At 36.1% G+C, this 18,333-nt stretch overlaps 1 protein-coding gene and 1 pseudogene across 2 annotated transcripts; both read left to right on the forward strand.

Annotated features, from left to right (window-relative positions):
• The first annotated feature begins 387 nt into the window (after positions 1-387).
• On the forward strand, positions 388-12,144 carry LOC147409367 (ATP phosphoribosyltransferase regulatory subunit). Its single transcript, XM_086428101.1, has 4 exons — positions 388-595; positions 744-965; positions 9,606-9,671; positions 11,581-12,144. Exons 1-4 carry the CDS (start codon positions 434-436, stop codon positions 11,734-11,736), a joined length of 606 nt encoding a protein of 201 aa, XP_086284227.1. The 5' UTR covers positions 388-433; the 3' UTR covers positions 11,737-12,144.
• A 4,920-nt stretch (positions 12,145-17,064) lies between these two features.
• LOC147409368 (receptor-like protein 44 pseudogene) lies at positions 17,065-18,333 on the forward strand (annotated as a pseudogene). Its single transcript, XR_015173517.1, has 2 exons — positions 17,065-18,060; positions 18,195-18,333. The product of XR_015173517.1 is annotated as a receptor-like protein 44 pseudogene (transcript).

Raw genomic sequence — 18,333 nt, forward strand, 5'->3', positions numbered from 1 at the left:
TATTTTCCACCGCTTATATCCATGTAATGGCATATAAACCTTATAAAGTTTTTAAATTCTTGTGGGGGACAAGTGCCCACATTGCCGATTGTCCTTGTAAATCCACTTCATGAAAACAAAAGAGATAAAGATTAAACACTTCACATTCTTTTTATATTTGAATTTTAGTTCTTCAAGATATATCTTTGTTAATATTTAATTAGATCACTAATATTATTATAAATAAAATAAATTTACTAATCAGGTCAGGTACCCGAATCAAAGGATTTCAATAAGATAGGTATCCACGACCCGAAAAAGATTGGATCCATAATGGTAGAACCAAACCCGACTAATCGGTTTCGGGTAAGTGGATACCCATTCACACACTTAGATCTGACATCTGAGTGTGGGACTTGGGAGTTGGGACGAGTTAGTTCCACCAGTTTCTACGATGATGGCGCCCTCACTAGCTCTGTCTTCTCCCTCTTCACTCTTCTTTTGCTGCCTTCGAACGAAACCACACAACGACAAGCATCAGCTTCTTGTTCAGTTTCGAATTTCTCGAATCCCTTATAGTCTCCGATCTTCTAGAAGAATCTCGAACTATTCTCAGGTTCTCTCTCTCTCTCCCTCTCTCCCTCTCTCATGGAACCTCCATTAATGGAACATAAACAAGAACACATAACTAAACTTCATATAGTTTTGATTTGCGGAGAAATAAAGAATAGTGAAAATTGAATTATGTTTCGAATTTTGATCAGGATGTTGGAGGTCTCGTCACTGGTCCTCGCAAATGGAGCGGTGGTAGGATTGAGGATTTTGTTGATGAAGGTGGGACCGATGATGAAGACGATGAAGATGAATCAGAAGATCGGAGCTTGGATCTACTTGTTCGATTTGTTCAAAATGTGTTTCGTAAGATCTCCAGGCGTGCTAGGAAAGCTGTTCGATCGGTGCTCCCCATCTCCATCTCTACCAAACTGGTTCGTCTTAGTTCTTGCCTTCCAATTTTTTTTTTTTTTCAGTTATTGTTTTTGGTTGATTTGATTATTCAGACGATTAAAGGTTCAATTTTGGAATGAATTACTATCTGAAATGATCATAAATTGAGTATTTATTTAGTAAATCGAACTTTGTTGGAGTATCTCAGTATTAACATCGAAGGAATTTTTGTTTGTTAGATAAAAAAAAAAAAACTTCCTTCTGATTTGAATCTGAAATAGAGTATCTGTTATTCATGCCTTTTGACTGATCAGATCACCAATATATAGGGCATCCTTACATATTGCCTGATGATGGTCCACCTTGATGCCGTTTCTTAGAATAATGTTTGTTTTCTCCATCTGCATTAAGAATCCAGGACAAGAAATGTTATTTTAGGTTATTGGAATATGAAGGAAGCAAAATTTTGTTCCTGATCTTCAGTGATCGTCTCACCAGCTACAACATTATGTGATTATTCCTTCGTTGTTTGTTGGTTGCACTCCAATCTTAAAACTGTATCTTTTTTTACTTTTTGAAATCCCTACCAATTGCACGACATTCTCTCTCAATTTGTTTCTTTTTGTTGCACAAATCTGAATGAAGAAGAAGAAGATTTGAGTTTCTAAAGGAGCGCAACTTCCAAAGAATTTAGAGTTGTATTAGACTTGTAGATATGTGGGGTTCGAAACCTTTGGGGAGGTTTGAGCTCATCCACACGGGTTAAAGAGTTGTCACCATGCAATTAAGGTGTGAATGGACACCAAAAGGGTTTTTGAAATTCTGTTTTTCTTGGCTTATAATGACTCACATATCCAAAGGATATGGGGGTTTTTGATCTACTTAGAAAATCTAAGGTAAGGGATTTCGGTTGAGGGACAAGGAAGGTGTTAGGCACCTTGTCTCTCCTATCCAAAGATGATTACCAAAATGACCATTAAATGAAGCTTTAAAACTATTTTTTTTTGCCTTTTTTGAGAGTAGAGGAGATGATAGAAGTTAAGAGATCAAAAAACTATAGTTTGGTTTACAAACTAGAGAGATTAAAATGATAAGTAAGCTACACGAAAGTGTATGCTTGCTAGATTTTTTTTTTTTTGTGAGCTTAGGATTTTGATGGGAATTCACTTGGATTCCAACTTAGAAGCTTATGTGCTCACTTGAGAGCATTTTTTTGTTAGTTTAGTCTTTAGGAAGCATCCATGAGTTAGACACCACCATAGGAAGACTAGGGACCTTTATGCATGGTTTGTGTACTCATGGGACAGTTTTGTTGGCTTAAAAAGTTAGGTGTAAATCTAGGTAAATTTCCACTTTCAACTCTTAGTCCTTTTACAATAGAAAGATGTGGCGTGTGTGCACATAGTGTATGAATGAGGGGTTCCCATTGGAACTTATTACATAGTTTATTAGAGGGAAGATTATTTTATGTTAAGGAATTACTTTCTGTCTCCTCAACCATGGAAAGAAAATAAAGCTAAACTAATGAACATAAAAGAAAATTTGTAAAAGTAAATGGAATTGAAATAGCAAGAACTTGAAAATTAAATGTTCATTAGGAGCTTATTATGGACTTATAGAGAGAGATTACCTCCAAAAAGGGATTACTCTCTACCCCAAACCATCAAACTAATTATGGAATTAAATACTACATACTTGGAATTTTAATGTACATGAAATAAAGGAAATGGAGGTGTTAGAAATAGGGATTTATGGGGAAATTAGCTTTAAAATAGAAATTTAAATGTAGTACCCCACCTTGGTGCCTTCTTCTTCTAGTTTGTCTTATGCAAATGTGAGAAAATAATTGGACAAATTTTTTGGGAAAAAGACTTACGGAAGAGAATTGGACAAAATTTTGGATCATTTAAGCTCTTTTTTTTTTTTTTGCCTTGAATAAGTCTCATATTTATAGGATTTTGGGAGTCCCTTGGGGATAGTTTTATCGTAAAACCTAGAATTCCCATAATTCACAAGAAAACTATATAGATTGATCTCATTTATCCCTCATTTAAATGGCCTTGATAGTCTTTTACTCACCCATGGATCTAACCAATCAAGATAATCCAGGGATAGGTTAGTAAAAATCCAATAGTTTCTAGAGAATTCTTTTTTTTTTTTTTGGGGGGGGGGGGGGGGAGAAGTGGTCTTAGACCCTCCTAGGTTTTTAAGTTAATTGAAAGAGAATTAAGCCAAATGACATGTAAATTGGTGTTTGGTTTTTGGACATTTTAGATGTTCTACTTAGCTAGGCTTCTAACAACATAGGGATAACAGTATCTTTGTAGACAAATTTCTAGAGCATTCTCTTGGATGGGCAAAATTGTTATAGTCTCTGGAATTTGATTAATTTACATTGAATTCTCTTTAACTGGTGAATAAGGTTGGGAGCACACTAAAGTAAATTACTCTTAATGAGTTTCAACAAATTAAGGTTAGGGGAGTAATTCTACTTAAGTGGGGACCAAAGGTGACTTGAAGTCAATTGTAGAAGAAGTAAAAGACTAAAATGGTTATGCTTTGAAGACTAAAAGGGTTAGCTAGGCTTCTAACAACGTAGGGATAATAGTGTCTTTGCAGACAAAATTCTAGAGCATTATCTTGGATGGGCAATTGTTATAGTTTCTTGAATTTGATTAATTTACATTGAATTCTCTTTGAGTGGTGAATAAGGTTGGGGGCACACTAAAGTAAATTACTCCTAATGAGTCTCAACAAATTAAGGTTAGGGGCGTAATTCTACTTAAGTGGGGACCAAAGGTGACTTAGAGTCAATTGTAGAAGAAGTAAAAGATTAAAAGGGTTATGCTTTGAAGAATGATGGGGGCTAATGCACGGGCACAGATTTGAAGAAAATGGATTTTCTTAAAGAATAAGCCATTAAGAATGGGTTTAAGGGGTCATTTTCCTTAAGCATATTTGTAAGCACATGGGTTCTAACAAACTCAATTGAATGGGCTTTGGATGTTGGTTCATAGAATGCAATTTTTACCTGAAATGATAACCTTCCCAAGGTTCTGTTAGCAAATGCACAGAGCTGTGGGTGGACCCACGGCCTTGAGGAAAATTCCTCTAGGCCGTGGGTTACCATGGCCTGATTTATATGAGCTTTTAAAATTGTTTTGGAGAGTTGGGCTCCATTAAAGTGGTTCCCACTCGATCCACTTTGAAGACTGAAATTGAGCTTCTCTTAACTGGTTTTCGAGAGCTTTCGGGCTTGGTCTGGATAAATTGGGGTGTCTGCAAAATTGATTTTAACTTCCAAAGGAATGCCCATTTTCTTTAGAGTGCAATCAAACAAATGGAGTGCAAGGAGAAATTTCTAAGTGATGGAGTGCAATTGGCACCATAGTCACCAAAGTCGTCGATTTAAACGAAAGTCGCGATTTAAAAACAAAAAAATGTGATATTTTTTGCCGAGCAAGTTATTTTAAAAGAATTTTTTTCAAAGACCATTTATTCTTATAGTTTAAAATATGATTTGATAATATAAATGATAGCACCACTTAGTAGAAAAAATTACACTGTCTAAACACTATCTCGATTTTTTCCTGATTTTTTCATTTTTTTTCGACTTTTTCACTTGTTGACTTATTCCCAAACCCCGACTTGGTGACTATGATTGGCACTAGGTGATTTGCAACTAATAGGTCTCTTTAGATTTTCATTGCATCAAGAAAAACGTGTTTAAATGCTTCCTTTTCACATAGTCACAAAGTCGGAGTACGTGTTTAAAATGGCAAGGGAAAACTTCGGAAAAGATGTTAAAAACGATCAAAATAAAAAATATATTAAAAGTTATGAAAAAAAAATATATATCTTATGAAAATTCATAAAATCAAGTTATTATAAAAAGAATAGGGGAGTAGTAAGGGAGCACCCCGATACCAAAATACAAAATGAGAAAGAAAAAGAAAAGAATTGAAAATAAATCCGCCGATGCACCAAAAAATATCAATGAATAATATAAAATTAAAAAGTCATACAAAGAAAAGAAAACAAGAAAGAAAGCAAGAATGATAATGAAAAAAGATCAATAATATATAGAATGGAATGGACAATTATGCCATTCCGAAGAAGTCTTCTATAGAGGGAAAGCTTGTTACAAGTAAGTGGAGAAGAAAGATCTTTAGAGATTATTATCTCATTCCATTCCAGTGGCTCGACCAGTAACCAATGGTGAAAACTCAAAAATCCATGGTTTCCTGGTAGAGCCCCATTTCACCCAAGTTGTTGCAAAATTGGAAAAAATAAGTAGTTTTTCGCAATTAGTCGAGTGCAGGCCTTACTGTTTGCTCCCTGTCCGCCTTTACTGTTATTGGTTCAGAACGTGACTCTGCAAACTACTGATGTGGATGCCACTCGACCTGATGAGAGTTAAGTAGGTCATACGGGGTGCTTGCTTTGGGCGGTGCTTTCTAGCTCAACTAGATCACATTCACCTTTGCTTACTTCAATCTAGTGTTCTGAAGCCAGTGCAGTGGTCAAACCATATTCCTAGCTTACCGCGCTGACAGTGGTGTAATTGAAATAGGTTGTTCAAATCCCATATTTGTACATTTATTAATTACCAAATTCTATTATGTATCAAATCCCACATTAAAAAAAAAAAAAAAAAAAAAAAAAAAAAAAAAAAAAAAAGAGAAAATGTTTGAAATTTTATCTCTGTGAAAAAAACGTGAAAAAACGGGTGTAGATACCCCAATTTATCCGGATCGAGCTCGAAAGCTCTCTAAATCCAATTAAGAGAAAGCTCATTTAAGTCTTCGAAATGGATCGAGTGGACCCCCTTTCAGTGGAGCCCAATTCTTCAAACCTAATTTCAAAGCTTATCTAAGCCAGGCCATAGGTAACTCACGGTCTAGAGGAATATTCCTCAGGGCCATGGGTTACCTACAACCTAGTGCCTTCTGCTAACATAACCTTGGGTAGATTATCTTTTCAGGCAATTTTTACATTCCAACATCCTCACCCAAGGCCCATTTGGTTGAGTTTGTTAGAATTCATGTACTTACAAATATGCTTAGGGGAAGTGACTCCTTAAACCCCTTTCTTAATGAATTTTTCTTTAAGAAAACCCTCAATTACTTCAATGACCATGCATTAATTCCTCTCTCATTTCCCCACCAAGGTCCTTTTGTAAATTTCCCATTTCTTCTACAATGAACTCCAAGTCACATGTGGTCCCCACTTAGGTATAATTACTCCCTTAATCTTGATTTGTTGAGACTCATTAGGAGTAATTTACTTTAATGCCTCTGATCTTATTCATCATTCAAAGAGGATTCAATGTAAATTAATCAAATTCAAGGACCTAAGACAATTTTGCCCATACTTAAGAAGTCTCTAGAATATTGTGTGCAAAGATACTCTTATTCCTAGGTTTTTAGAAGTCTAGAATACCCAAAATCCAAGCACCAATTTACATGTCATTTGGCTTGATTCTCTTCCAATTGACTCAAAGTTCAGGGTCTAAAAACCATTTTGACCCTCTTCAAGAACATTCTAGAAATTAGTAGGCTTTTAAATGACGGGTAGATAAGATCATTCTATATGGTTTTTTTGTGAATTATGCAAACTCTAGCTTTTAGGACAAAACTATTTCTAAGGGTTTCCCAAAATCTTATAAATAGGAGACCCTTCCAAGGCATAAAAGAGCGGGAAGCATTAGAGTTCTAGTGATCCAAAATTCTGCCCAATTCTCTCTTAACCATCTAAATCCTACCAAATTATGTCCAATTAGTTTCTCACATTTCCATAAGTTAAACTAGAAGAAGAAAGAAGAGGAAGAAGGCACCAAGGTGGGGTGCTACATTTAAAATTTTATTTTGAGGCTAGTTTTCTCTTAAATTCCCCTTTCTAACACCTCCATTTCTTTTATTTCTTATACATTTAAATTTCAAGTATGTAGTTTTTAATTCCATAGTTAGTTTGATGACTTGGTGGTAGAGTGTAAACCCTTTTTGGAGGTAATCTCCCCTTATATGTCCATAATAAGCTCCTAGTGAGCATTTAATTTTTAAGTTCTTGTTATTTCAATTCCATTTACTTTTACAAGCTTATTCATTAGTTTAGTTTTCTTTCTTTTTCATGGTTAAGGAGAAAGAGAGTAATTCCTCAAGATGAGGTAATCTTTCCTCTAATAAACTATGTAATAAGTTCGAATGGGAACCCCTCGTGCATACACACTGCACACACACACACACACACACACACACACACACCACATCTTTCAATTCTAAAAAGGCTAAGAGTTAAATGTGGAAATTTACCTACATTTATACCTAACTTTCTAAGCCAACAAAACAGTCCCATGGGGATACAAAACCATATATAAAGGTCCCTAATTTTTGTATTGTGGTGTCCAATTCATTGATGCTTCGTAAAGACTAAACTAACAAAAAGATGCTCCCAAGTGAGCATCTAAGCCTCTAAAAGAGCTTTGAGGTAAAAAATTATGGAATCCAAGTGGATTCCCACCAAAGTCTCAAGCTCACAGAAACATCAGTAAGCATACATTTTGGTGTATGGCTTGGTCATCATCTTAATTTCTCTAGTTTGTAAATTGAACTATAATTCGTTGATCTCTTAATTTCTATCATCTCCTTTACTCTAAAAAAAGACAAAAAAAAATAGTTTTAAAGCTTCATTCAATGATCATTTTGGTAACCATCTTTGGATGGGAGGGACAAGGTGCCTAACACCTTCCTTGTCCTTCAATCGAACTTCCTTACCTTAGATTCTCTAGGTAGACCAAAACCCCCTTTATCTTTTGGATATGAGAATAACTACAAGTCAAGAAAAACAGATTTTAAAAAACTTTTTATGATTCCCATTCACACCTTAATTGAATGGTGGCGACTCCAAAACCTAAGTAGATGAGCTCAAACTTCCCCAAAGGTTTCGAAACCTACATATCTACAATGGTGAAAAACGGCGACTTTTGTTACAAATGAAATAGTCGCGTATTTTTTTTTACCGTTTTAATCGTCATGGATGCAAGTCGTGGTTTAAACGCTTTTTTTTTTTTTTCAAAAAATCGTCGATTTTCGTTACTATGCCTTTTCAAACACTCCCATGTTGGAAGTTTTTCTTGGTTTATACATAAAATTCTTAGATAATGGAATTTCTTGGTTGCATACCTAGCTAAAAATCCTATTCTAGAGTGGATCTGACACCTTTAATTCTTAAAAATAGAACTATGTATGTGGATTTGCCACGGTGACACTTGTAACTTCATATTGCCTTGGTCGAGGCGCTTTTGTTGGAAGTTTTGTTGGGACCTTTTAGATTTTATTTGTAGAGCAGGTATAATATTTAATTTTTTAAATATGGGTAGGATTAATCAATGGTGCCCATATGTGGATATTGATATAGAGATACTACGACCATTTGTTTGCTAAAATCCATGAAATAGATGTAGACACAGATATTCCAGTCAATATATTTATCATAGCCATTTATACCTCATCCCTAATCAGGCCAATATCTTGAAACCATGCTTTATTCTTATACCTTTTTTTTATGTTACCCTATCCTTAATTAGTAGCATTTTTTATGTTGCTGAATGACAATTGTAGTGAAGCTTCTTGTGGATGCAAAAATCTACAATGCACCTCGCGATTTGTGATATGATTTTGATCTTGGTTTCTCCTCGATTTTTGAGTTCTCTAAACTACAAAAATACTCCAACGCTCAAGTCACTCAATAATAATGCAGTACGAATTTTAGGTTGATAATTAGGTTACCTCTTCTTTTAGTTTTTCCTTCAATTTATAATTTTTCCCTTCAAATAGATTTTGGTAATTGTTTCCCTGGATCTTAGACTCCACTTATGCATAATATTCACCCACATTTCGTAACCATCACACACTTGGTGGCAGCACTGTGCAGTGGCCAGAATTATCAGATATTTTCACAATCATCTCTGGATTTGTGTTGTCATAGTGCTCTGATTTCTGAATGGAGGTGGTTCCTTAACTCACTTCCAAGATGATGTCTAATAGAATCCCACATCCATATATATATTACCAGTTCCAAATATGATTCCAATATCCGGTATCGGTCTAGTTATTGTATCTCATCAATAAGGCTACACTAAGCATATTGAAGTATTTAGGTGCCAAAGGCATCCATAGATTTCCAACCAACTCTTCTTTTCTTTTTCTTTTTTCTTTTTAGGGTGGGGGGAGGGGTTAACATATTCATATCTGAGTATGAACTAGCTAGAATGGTAACCATGTTATAGATTGTAATTCTGTTGTACGTCAAGGATGAAATAACTCTTCTTGTATTTCCTAAGTGAAACAGGAGTTCTAAATTCATGGCTTCTTCCGGAAAATTCAAATACATACCGTTTTATTTATGGTAATGACGTGAACAAGTCTAATGGTTGAGATATTTCCTCTTGTTGCTTGTTCTACTGTCATGATTCTTTGCAACCCATTCTACTGATGCAGCACCGTCTCTAATTTGTCTCACTGCAATTCCAATACTGTCTTCTTCTTCTTCTTTTTCTGTAATAATTCACAGTACTGTTACCTCATTTTCAATTGCCTTTTTGTTGTGTAAGATGTTTTTACCCACTGAATTCAATTGGATCTTTCCATTTGTCTTGACAATAAGTTCTTGGTTTAATACAGGTGGGCTTTTCAGTTAATGGAGTTATCATATTGGCATTCTTGTGGGTTTTGAAGGCATTCCTTGAGGTAATGTTGTGTGCGCTGAACATGCATGCAGAAATACAAGTACTGTTATTATTGGTGAAGGCATCTTAATTTGATTAAGGTGTTGTTTCTTGCTTGGGTGCAATGCCATTGACTTGGTTCCTGAGAAGATCACTCATTCTCATGGGTTTCTTTTCCATGCTCTTGATCTACTATAGAAATGTTATTATTACATACCCCACTTTCTTGCCAAAGAATTTTATTGTTTCAGTTCCTTACCCTTTGGGACTCTTACCAATATGAATCAGACCAACCTACTTCATATTCCAGGCTGTTTCAGTATTACTATTACGTTTGACACAAGTCCACTCACAGCTAAGACAATAAATCATATTGACTGTTTTTTGTAGTTTTGGCTCCCTTGGTTCCTCCCTCCACCCTATACTCAGTGGGCTTTCCCAATTTTAAGCTACTTGCTCCGAGTCTCATTAACGGTCTAACCTCTAAAGATGCTTCTAGTTTGACAAGGAAAATTTCTTACTAGCATAAAACTACAGTTAGAGCTCATTATATTACCATAAACAATCATTTTGAACATGAATAAGATCATTAGCAAGGGTACATGCTGATGTGCATATCTAAGAGCCTGAGAATCGAACAAACACAATAATGTTCCGTAATAATTTAATTAGTGAGAAAAATAATTGGGGTCACCTGATGCCGTAGCCAGATGGAGCTCAGATGTTTCTTAAAGTCGCCATCTCCATCACTGGCAACATGAATCACATAGTCTTAACTAGAACATTTGTAACTTTAAAAATAATTAACTCATTGGTCTTAATATTTAATAACTTTTTACAAGTACATGCATCAGTTAAGAGGGGTCATGAAAAGAACAGGTTCCAAATCACAATGAATTCCTTTTGAAAATCATGTTGCAGCTGCACGGGCCCTTCCCGCATGCCACAAATGGCCCACAAATAGGAATAATCCTAAAACAAAATGAGAGGTAGCTAACTTTAACTTCTAGTAGAAACGTAATGATGGCATTGATCTTGATAGCTACACACCCCACCCATGGAATTTAAAGAAGCTAAAGGAGCATGAGTCGTATATTCTATGGAACGCCGTTCTTGCCAAGATTGCCATTTTCCTATCAAGGTTAAGGAGTCAATTGAGAATCTCAGTGGCAGGATTGAATACCCGGATAATATCAGAGTTCATGCTGCCCACCCTGAACAAATAGGAGGCGTGGGCCACAGTTCGTGCATAAGCTGCCGGGTTGTAGGGCAGAAGAACACCCAACAATGCATTCACCATTGTATCTGTTTACACATTTTACATAATTATTGATAAAATAAATTGATTCTTTACTAGAGAACACACATCTCGGCATTTTCTAGAGCTGGCCATCTTCCAGCAGGATAGGGATCAAGGCCCATGTTATCTAGCCATGGGTGAGCTCAGAGCTGCAAAGCGAATGCCAAGTTGTGATCAATATTAAGACTGCAATCATGCATGATTTGAAGTAAGATTGTGGGTAATGCTTTCTATCAATCATGCTGTAAAGTTAATGATCTCTGTCATCCATCCAATATCCTTAAAACTTGAGTTATTCAGCCATGTTTGTGAAATTACACATATAGTCGTTTACTTCATGCATAAAATAAACCAAGGTTCAATGAGATTAGCCTGTGGACACCAACTTCAAAATGGATTGCCCGTTTATTGTTTATATGCAGACCATAGATGCCCAAAGTCCAGAACTTGTATGAAATTATCTGATGCATCAAAAACCTGCAATTTTTATACTTGTCTGTCTGCCAATATATTTTTTTTGCTTGAAATTTTTCTTTGTTTAAATTAGGCTTGTATACGCATTATTGCTTGGCACCTTGGCACTTTTCTAACTACTTCTTTAACTATTTTCCATTGGTTTCATTCTTTTCAGGTGGTTTGCACCCTTGGAACTATAGTATTTGTAAGCATCTTACTTATACGTGGGGTCTGGGCCGGCGTATCTTATTTACAAGAAAACCGTTATTATAAGGTGAATGGGCCTGACAATGATCGCACTGCATGGACTGGTGCACAGCCTGTGATTTGATTTTATTTTTCTTTCTTTGGAGCTCTACATTTCTGCAAAAATGGTAGATAAAAGATGATCCAGAAAGATAACCCATGTATCATGTAGGGAAGAAATTAAAAGAAGACAATAAGGTGTCAACAGAAGTCTCCCTTCCTTTGGGAAGAATCATGGTGGCGATGGTGGATAAAATAGCAACCCCACTGTTGAGCATTTGTAAAATTGAGTCTCTATTTTGTTTGATTACAGGCTGAGTATATAGGTTGGTTCATGGAAGAAATAAGGGCTCATTTCGAATGACAGCACAAAAGCACACGGAACTATATTGAATGTTCCAAGTTCGACGTTGTTGACAGAGTTCATTTGGTTTTGTACGGTGTCCAACTTTCAACTTAAGCACAAATCAGAACTGGGAGGCATTTTAGAGAATTGGGTAACATGCTTTGGAAAATTCCTTGCTTGTCCATGGTGTGATTGGAAAATGGGTGACTAGCTGTTTTTATTTTATGTTGTACATAAATTGTCATGCTGAATAAAATTTCCATTTTCATAAGCAACTCGAGACTTGTGGTAAGATCTGGGCATACCCTCCCGTTAGAGATCGTTGATTTTCTTTTGCCATAAACAGTGATGATTGGGGTGGCAACCTTGGCATAACTAGTGATGACTAGAACCAAAGGCCTCCCCTCCAAGAATACACCTCACTGTCTGCTCTTGTGTCACGGTCTTGGGAGTATTCGTCAGCAGAAAAAGCCGTGTGATGCACCAATCGCAGTCCATCTAGTGCATCACTCAGCCCCTTTACCGTTGAATCTAAAGACCATGAAAATTAGTCTAAGAACGGCGTGTCCTTCCCTTCAATCAAACAACCTTAAAATGACAACTTGGGTGTCTTTGTATTCCATGAGTCTGTACTAGGATCCTTTATATCTCCTTGGCGTCACTCAGTGCTCTTAAGCGTGAGTTGGTGTTCCAACCCATGTTATTGGTCCGCAAGAGACCACTTGTATCTTAAAGGGCATCAATGGTATTGGTTAGGGGTTGGGATTCACTGTAATGAGGTCCATGGATATACTCCCCACCCGTCTCTCAATACCAATTGTACTAGTTAAACTTGGACGTTATCCCTACACCCCAACCATTGGATTGTCCTCGAGATTCATCATAAATGAATCTTGAAAATTATCCAACAGTCTTCTTGGTGTGTGGAGCATCGTTATCTTGCTATCACCATCATCATCATAGCCTTATCCCGAATATTCAGGGTAGATTGAATGGATCTTGTTCATCCATATAATATCTTAAAAATACGTTAAATCATATAATTTGACTCTCTGTCCTCCACAATCTCATCCAAGTTCACAATTCATAAACACTATTGATTTGTTTTATACATGACTTTGGCTTGGCCCAAAGAAGATAAGAGATGGTTGTGGGGGAGACCATGTGAGGTGGGGTTGCAAATAGATTGCTAAAGATGGTCGTGGGAGGATGAGAAGCTGCAAGAGGGAGGGGCCTTTCCATGGAAAATTTAGGACCCCATCTACACCACATAAAGATCCTGGGACCCTAGCCCACTAACCTAACCAGATAGACCACAAAATTCTGGAGTTGCTACTTTTGTCTCAAGTGGGTATGGGTCACCTATCCATCCAAACTGAGAATGACCCGTCAAGATGTTGGTTGATTTATTGGGGATTCATGGTTGAGGGGGCCTCCTTAACTTAAGGTTCAACGAGGGATTTGGAAAATGCTGGAATGACACGGTATTTACTGTGATTTTCAGAAGTCTGATGTGTGGGATGTGCATATAACCATAGATGTGTTTCCTCGCGATACAAGTAAAAATCATCTATGGTTATTATGTATGCATCTCCACGTCAGAATTGTGAGAATCACAGTAAATCCTGAGTCACCCCAGCACAACTCGAGGGATTTTTATTAATATAATGCTGAAGTAATATTAAAATGTAAATACACGAGTGAAAAGCATCTATGGTTATGTGTACACCACCACATCAGAATGTCAGAATTGATGTACATTTCAACGTTACTCCAGCACGACTCTTTTTATTAAGTGTAGTAAAGAGCTTAGTACCATAAATGATTTGAAATACTTAATTGTATATTTAATTCTATCAAATGTATTTATAAAGGAAAATGCTTAATTGCCTGCGTTGGACATTGGATTCAATATTGAGTTGACCTGAAAGTGCATAGAAAACGTTGATTTTCTAATTTGTATCTCGAGAAAATAAATCTACGATTATCTATACACTACCAGGTCAATTCAGTGTTGAACCTGGTGTAGCACGACTCATTTATAAAAAAGGGAATGCTAACTCCAAGACCTAATGGGACATTAGCATTTTTCACCTTATTTACTTTTCAATAATATTGATACCTATTTTGTCTTTTAGTAAAAAATATAAGGGTATGTTGGTCTTTTAAATATTAAATGTTTGTTTTCTATATAATAAATATTAATGATATTTTAATCTTTGAATTTAAATGTCTTATTTACATTGAATGTTTTAAAAATCAATTTCATCAAGCATTTATTATTTAAAAGACCAATATACCCTTACTTTTATTTTTTTTTACTAAAAGACAATAAATAGGGATATAATTAAAAAATGAATGTGATAGAAATTATTAATATTTTTATTAAAATTATTTGATTAAAAAAAATTCAAAAGAATAAATTTATAAAAATCTAGGGATCAACATTGAAGGTGATAAGATAAAATAAAGTCCATTGAGATGATTTATAATTGTGCACAAAAGTTAAAAAAATTCTAAAAGTATGGAATTAAGATCAGAAGAAGATAATATTAGCCCAATGAGAACAAATATGAACACTCTTACCATAATAGAAGACATGATTTCAGGGCACGATTGAATGGAAACATGATTCATTTGATGATGACAAATGTGGATCTCATCTCCAAAGTCATAAAAAAAGATGGGTTTGCCTAATTTACCAGATAATCGATCTAATTTTTGAATAATTTTCATTCCATTATCATTCTACAAGAATGATGGAAGTCTACTAAGAAGACATCAACAATGATTCTAACGGTCAAGATGGTCTTGATTGATTAGTTGGTGGGCCATAAACAAATAAACGAGGTTGAAGTGCTGATGATTATTTTTTTAATATCAGGTGTGATTGAGATCTTAATCTATCAAGCCTAACTAATTGAGTTGTAAAGCAATACATATTGGGATCAAATCCCATTTTGTTTTTATTAAGAGAGTTTACCTACCAAATAAATACAAAAGAAATTGAACTTGTGGGACCCACCTTTCAAAATGGCCTCAAGAGCAGTGAGAGACCTCCACAAGCGAAAATGCCAAGTGTCACTTTGGCAACTGGAGGAACAATTTTTGTCCTGAGGCCAAAGCAACTGTGTCACATCAAAGAGTGACATTATCCCATTTCACTAGATCGCGTATTCTTTGGCCTCACGATTGGAGAATTGTGGTCAAGTTTAAGATACCTATCCTGATTTTTATTAAAATTTGAAATACCTCCCTATTTTCAAACGGATGACATGCCCCCTTGACTTCAATCTTCTATGAAGGACCCACTTATGTAAGGTGGGTGTGTAAGTGAATGGACAAATATGATTATGGCCATGTGGCGTATTTATGTAGGGATCTTCTTGCCTATAGGCTTGTAATTAAGGGTGTCTCTAGTAGGTTTCCTTTCATCCTAATGGATGCTTAAATTCTTTAGCAGATTGAATAGTCGACTCTCGATTCATTCAGGTTATGTAGAAAAAATGTGTTTCATATCTCGAGAATCCTCTTATCCAAATAATTATATTATGAAAATTTTAATTCAAGTCCTAGATCGTAAACATGTCACCTTAAGATACTAAATATTGTATGATATGTGATATAAATAATTTGTTACACAGATTGATCTCAAGGGTATATGGGTGGTGAGAATCCCCTCCCAATCCTGTAGCCATGGTTTTCATCTTCTCCCCCAACTAAGTCCAAAACCATTCAAGTAGGTTTAACTTATATTATATAGACCTCAAAATTTTAAATTTTAAAAGTTAATTAAGTTTATATAAAGGGCATGTTAAACCGGTTGAGTCTCCCAAATGATTTGGGTCCCGAACAGGGGCGGAGTCAAGATTTTCTTTTAGTGGGGGAAAACTTATAATTAATTGGAGATGAAGGGGCAAAAATTAGAGGGAGTGGAGGCAACATGATCTAACATGGCATATCAATAGTTCAAAATGCAGGGATAACTTGAATTTAAGCATAAATTCAAGGGTATCTAAAGTACCCAAAAAAGTTGAGTGGGGGCAGTTGCCTCCCATGTCTCCTTACTAGCTCCACCCTTGGTTTCGAACGCGTAATGAAACGATTAAGTTGTCAATGGATCATCTTCGGATGGGGATTGATTTGGGACTAATTCAATAAAGATCGGCCAGATCAAGAACTGTTCCAATAAGAATCTGATTAGGACCCTTATCGAATTTCAATATCAGCCTCCATATTTGATTCAATAACAAAAAAGATTAGATGGTAGGATACCAAGAAGATAAGAGTCTTGGTGTCTCCCCCTATGCCAAACTCGCCACTAGCACCATGATTTATTGAGTTCATGTGACCAAACACCCTATTGGTTGATTTGACATAAATCCACCTAGCAATATGACACACTACCAAGAAGTTACGTGATGGTTCATAAGTCACACGAACAAGAAGTTTTCATTTTGTCACCATAAAAAAGACTAATGATAAATTGACTTGAAAAAAGTCACTCGTTGACATGGATGTGTGTATCGAACCATAGATCTTTTTTCCTTGTGTATCCCAAAGAAAAATATATATAATTCTTTGCACATGCCATATCAATAAGATATGATCAAGAAAACATAAATTATCGATACAATTCAAAATTTAAATAAATGATAATTACAGATAAATATTAAAAAAAAAATTTATAAGATAAATTTTATTAAATTGATGATTGACATAATCGTCGAAGTATTTTACATATAATATTATAAGATTAATAACATCAATACCATTTACACATAAGAGTAATTGAAAGCAAAGATTGAGCAAATAAAAGGACCCACTATCACTGAGGTTCGAATTGAATTTGAAATCTCATGCTCCAGTTCAGATTGGATTCGGATTCGGATTAGACGATTAGCGTTTTGAGTTGGATCGGATTGTGTTCCAAGTTCCAACCCAATAGTACCCACCTGTAAACTCATACGAACAGTCACTATCGTACGCCTCATATGCGCAGGAAGCTACCCCACCACACACAAGCAAACCCGTGTTTCACCAAACTCAACTTAGTGCTCCCCCACCTCTCCATCCCTCACCACTTCACTTTTTTCCTTCTCAAAGGCCCAGAAACCAAAAAAATCAAATCTCTCTCTCTCTCTCGCTCTCTGAACCTTTGAAGAAACAAACAGAAGAAGATCAAACGAAACAACAACAATAAAAGCAAGGAGAAAATAACCCCTCAAATGGGTACTTGGTTTCAGATATTTCTCACTCTGTTGCTAACGTGCGCCTACTTCCCACCATCCTCATCAGATCCAAACGACGAAGCTTGCCTAACAAACCTAAAAGCCTCCCTACAAGACCCAACAAACAGTCTTCGAAACTGGACCAAAACCACTTTCTCCAACCCATGTAACGGTTTCACTTCATACCTCCAAGGTGCCACTTGCAATAACGGTCGAATCTACAAACTCTCTCTCTCTAATCTATCTCTTCAAGGCTCCATCTCTCCTTATCTCTCTAATTGTACAAATCTCCAATCTCTCGATCTCTCCTCCAATTCTCTCACTGGACCCATCCCTCCTGATCTCCAATTACTCCTCAATCTCGCTATTCTCAATCTTTCCTCAAACCTTCTCACTGGCCCAATTCCTCCACAAATCACTTTATGTGCTTATCTCAACGTCATAGATCTACACAAAAACTTGCTTACAGGACAGATTCCTCTGCAATTTGGGTTTTTGATGAGGCTTTCGGTTTTCGATGTTTCGAACAATAGGCTTTCTGGGGCGATCCCATTGTCGATTGGGAACCGTAGTGGGAGTTTGCCCAAGTTTAATGCGAGTTCGTTTGAGGGAAACAAAGATCTTTATGGGTATCCATTGCCTTCTTTTAAAACTAAAGGGCTTACTATTATGGCGATTGTGGGGATTGGACTTGGGAGTGGGTTGTTGAGTTTGATACTTAGCTTTACTGCTGTTTGTATTTGGTTGAGAGTTACAGAGCATGGGATGGCTACAGAGGAAGGGAAGATCAGTCAACTTATGCCTGACTATTGAAGTTGAGATGAGTTTTGAGGTAAAGAGAGAGTATGGCTTCCTCTTTCTTTCTTCATTTTCTCCCTACTTTAATCGGTTTTGACAATCTGGTTTTACTGACTTTCCACTTCTTTTTTTTTTTTTTTGGTGTGTGTGGGTTGGGGGGGGGAATAGCACCAGTTGTTGTTTTTGTACCCCTTAATTGTATTTTTCTGAAAAATCTCAACCATGTAAACTAATTTAGATATGGGTTTTATAAGAAATACAGGGCCTTCTCTCTCTCTCTCTCTCTCTCTCTCTCTCTGCTATGTTG

The sequence above is a fragment of the Akebia trifoliata genome, chromosome 2 (genome assembly GCF_017979445.1).
Source record: "Akebia trifoliata isolate Shusen 1 chromosome 2, ASM1797944v1, whole genome shotgun sequence".
In the NCBI taxonomy this organism is placed as follows: domain Eukaryota; kingdom Viridiplantae; phylum Streptophyta; class Magnoliopsida; order Ranunculales; family Lardizabalaceae; genus Akebia; species Akebia trifoliata.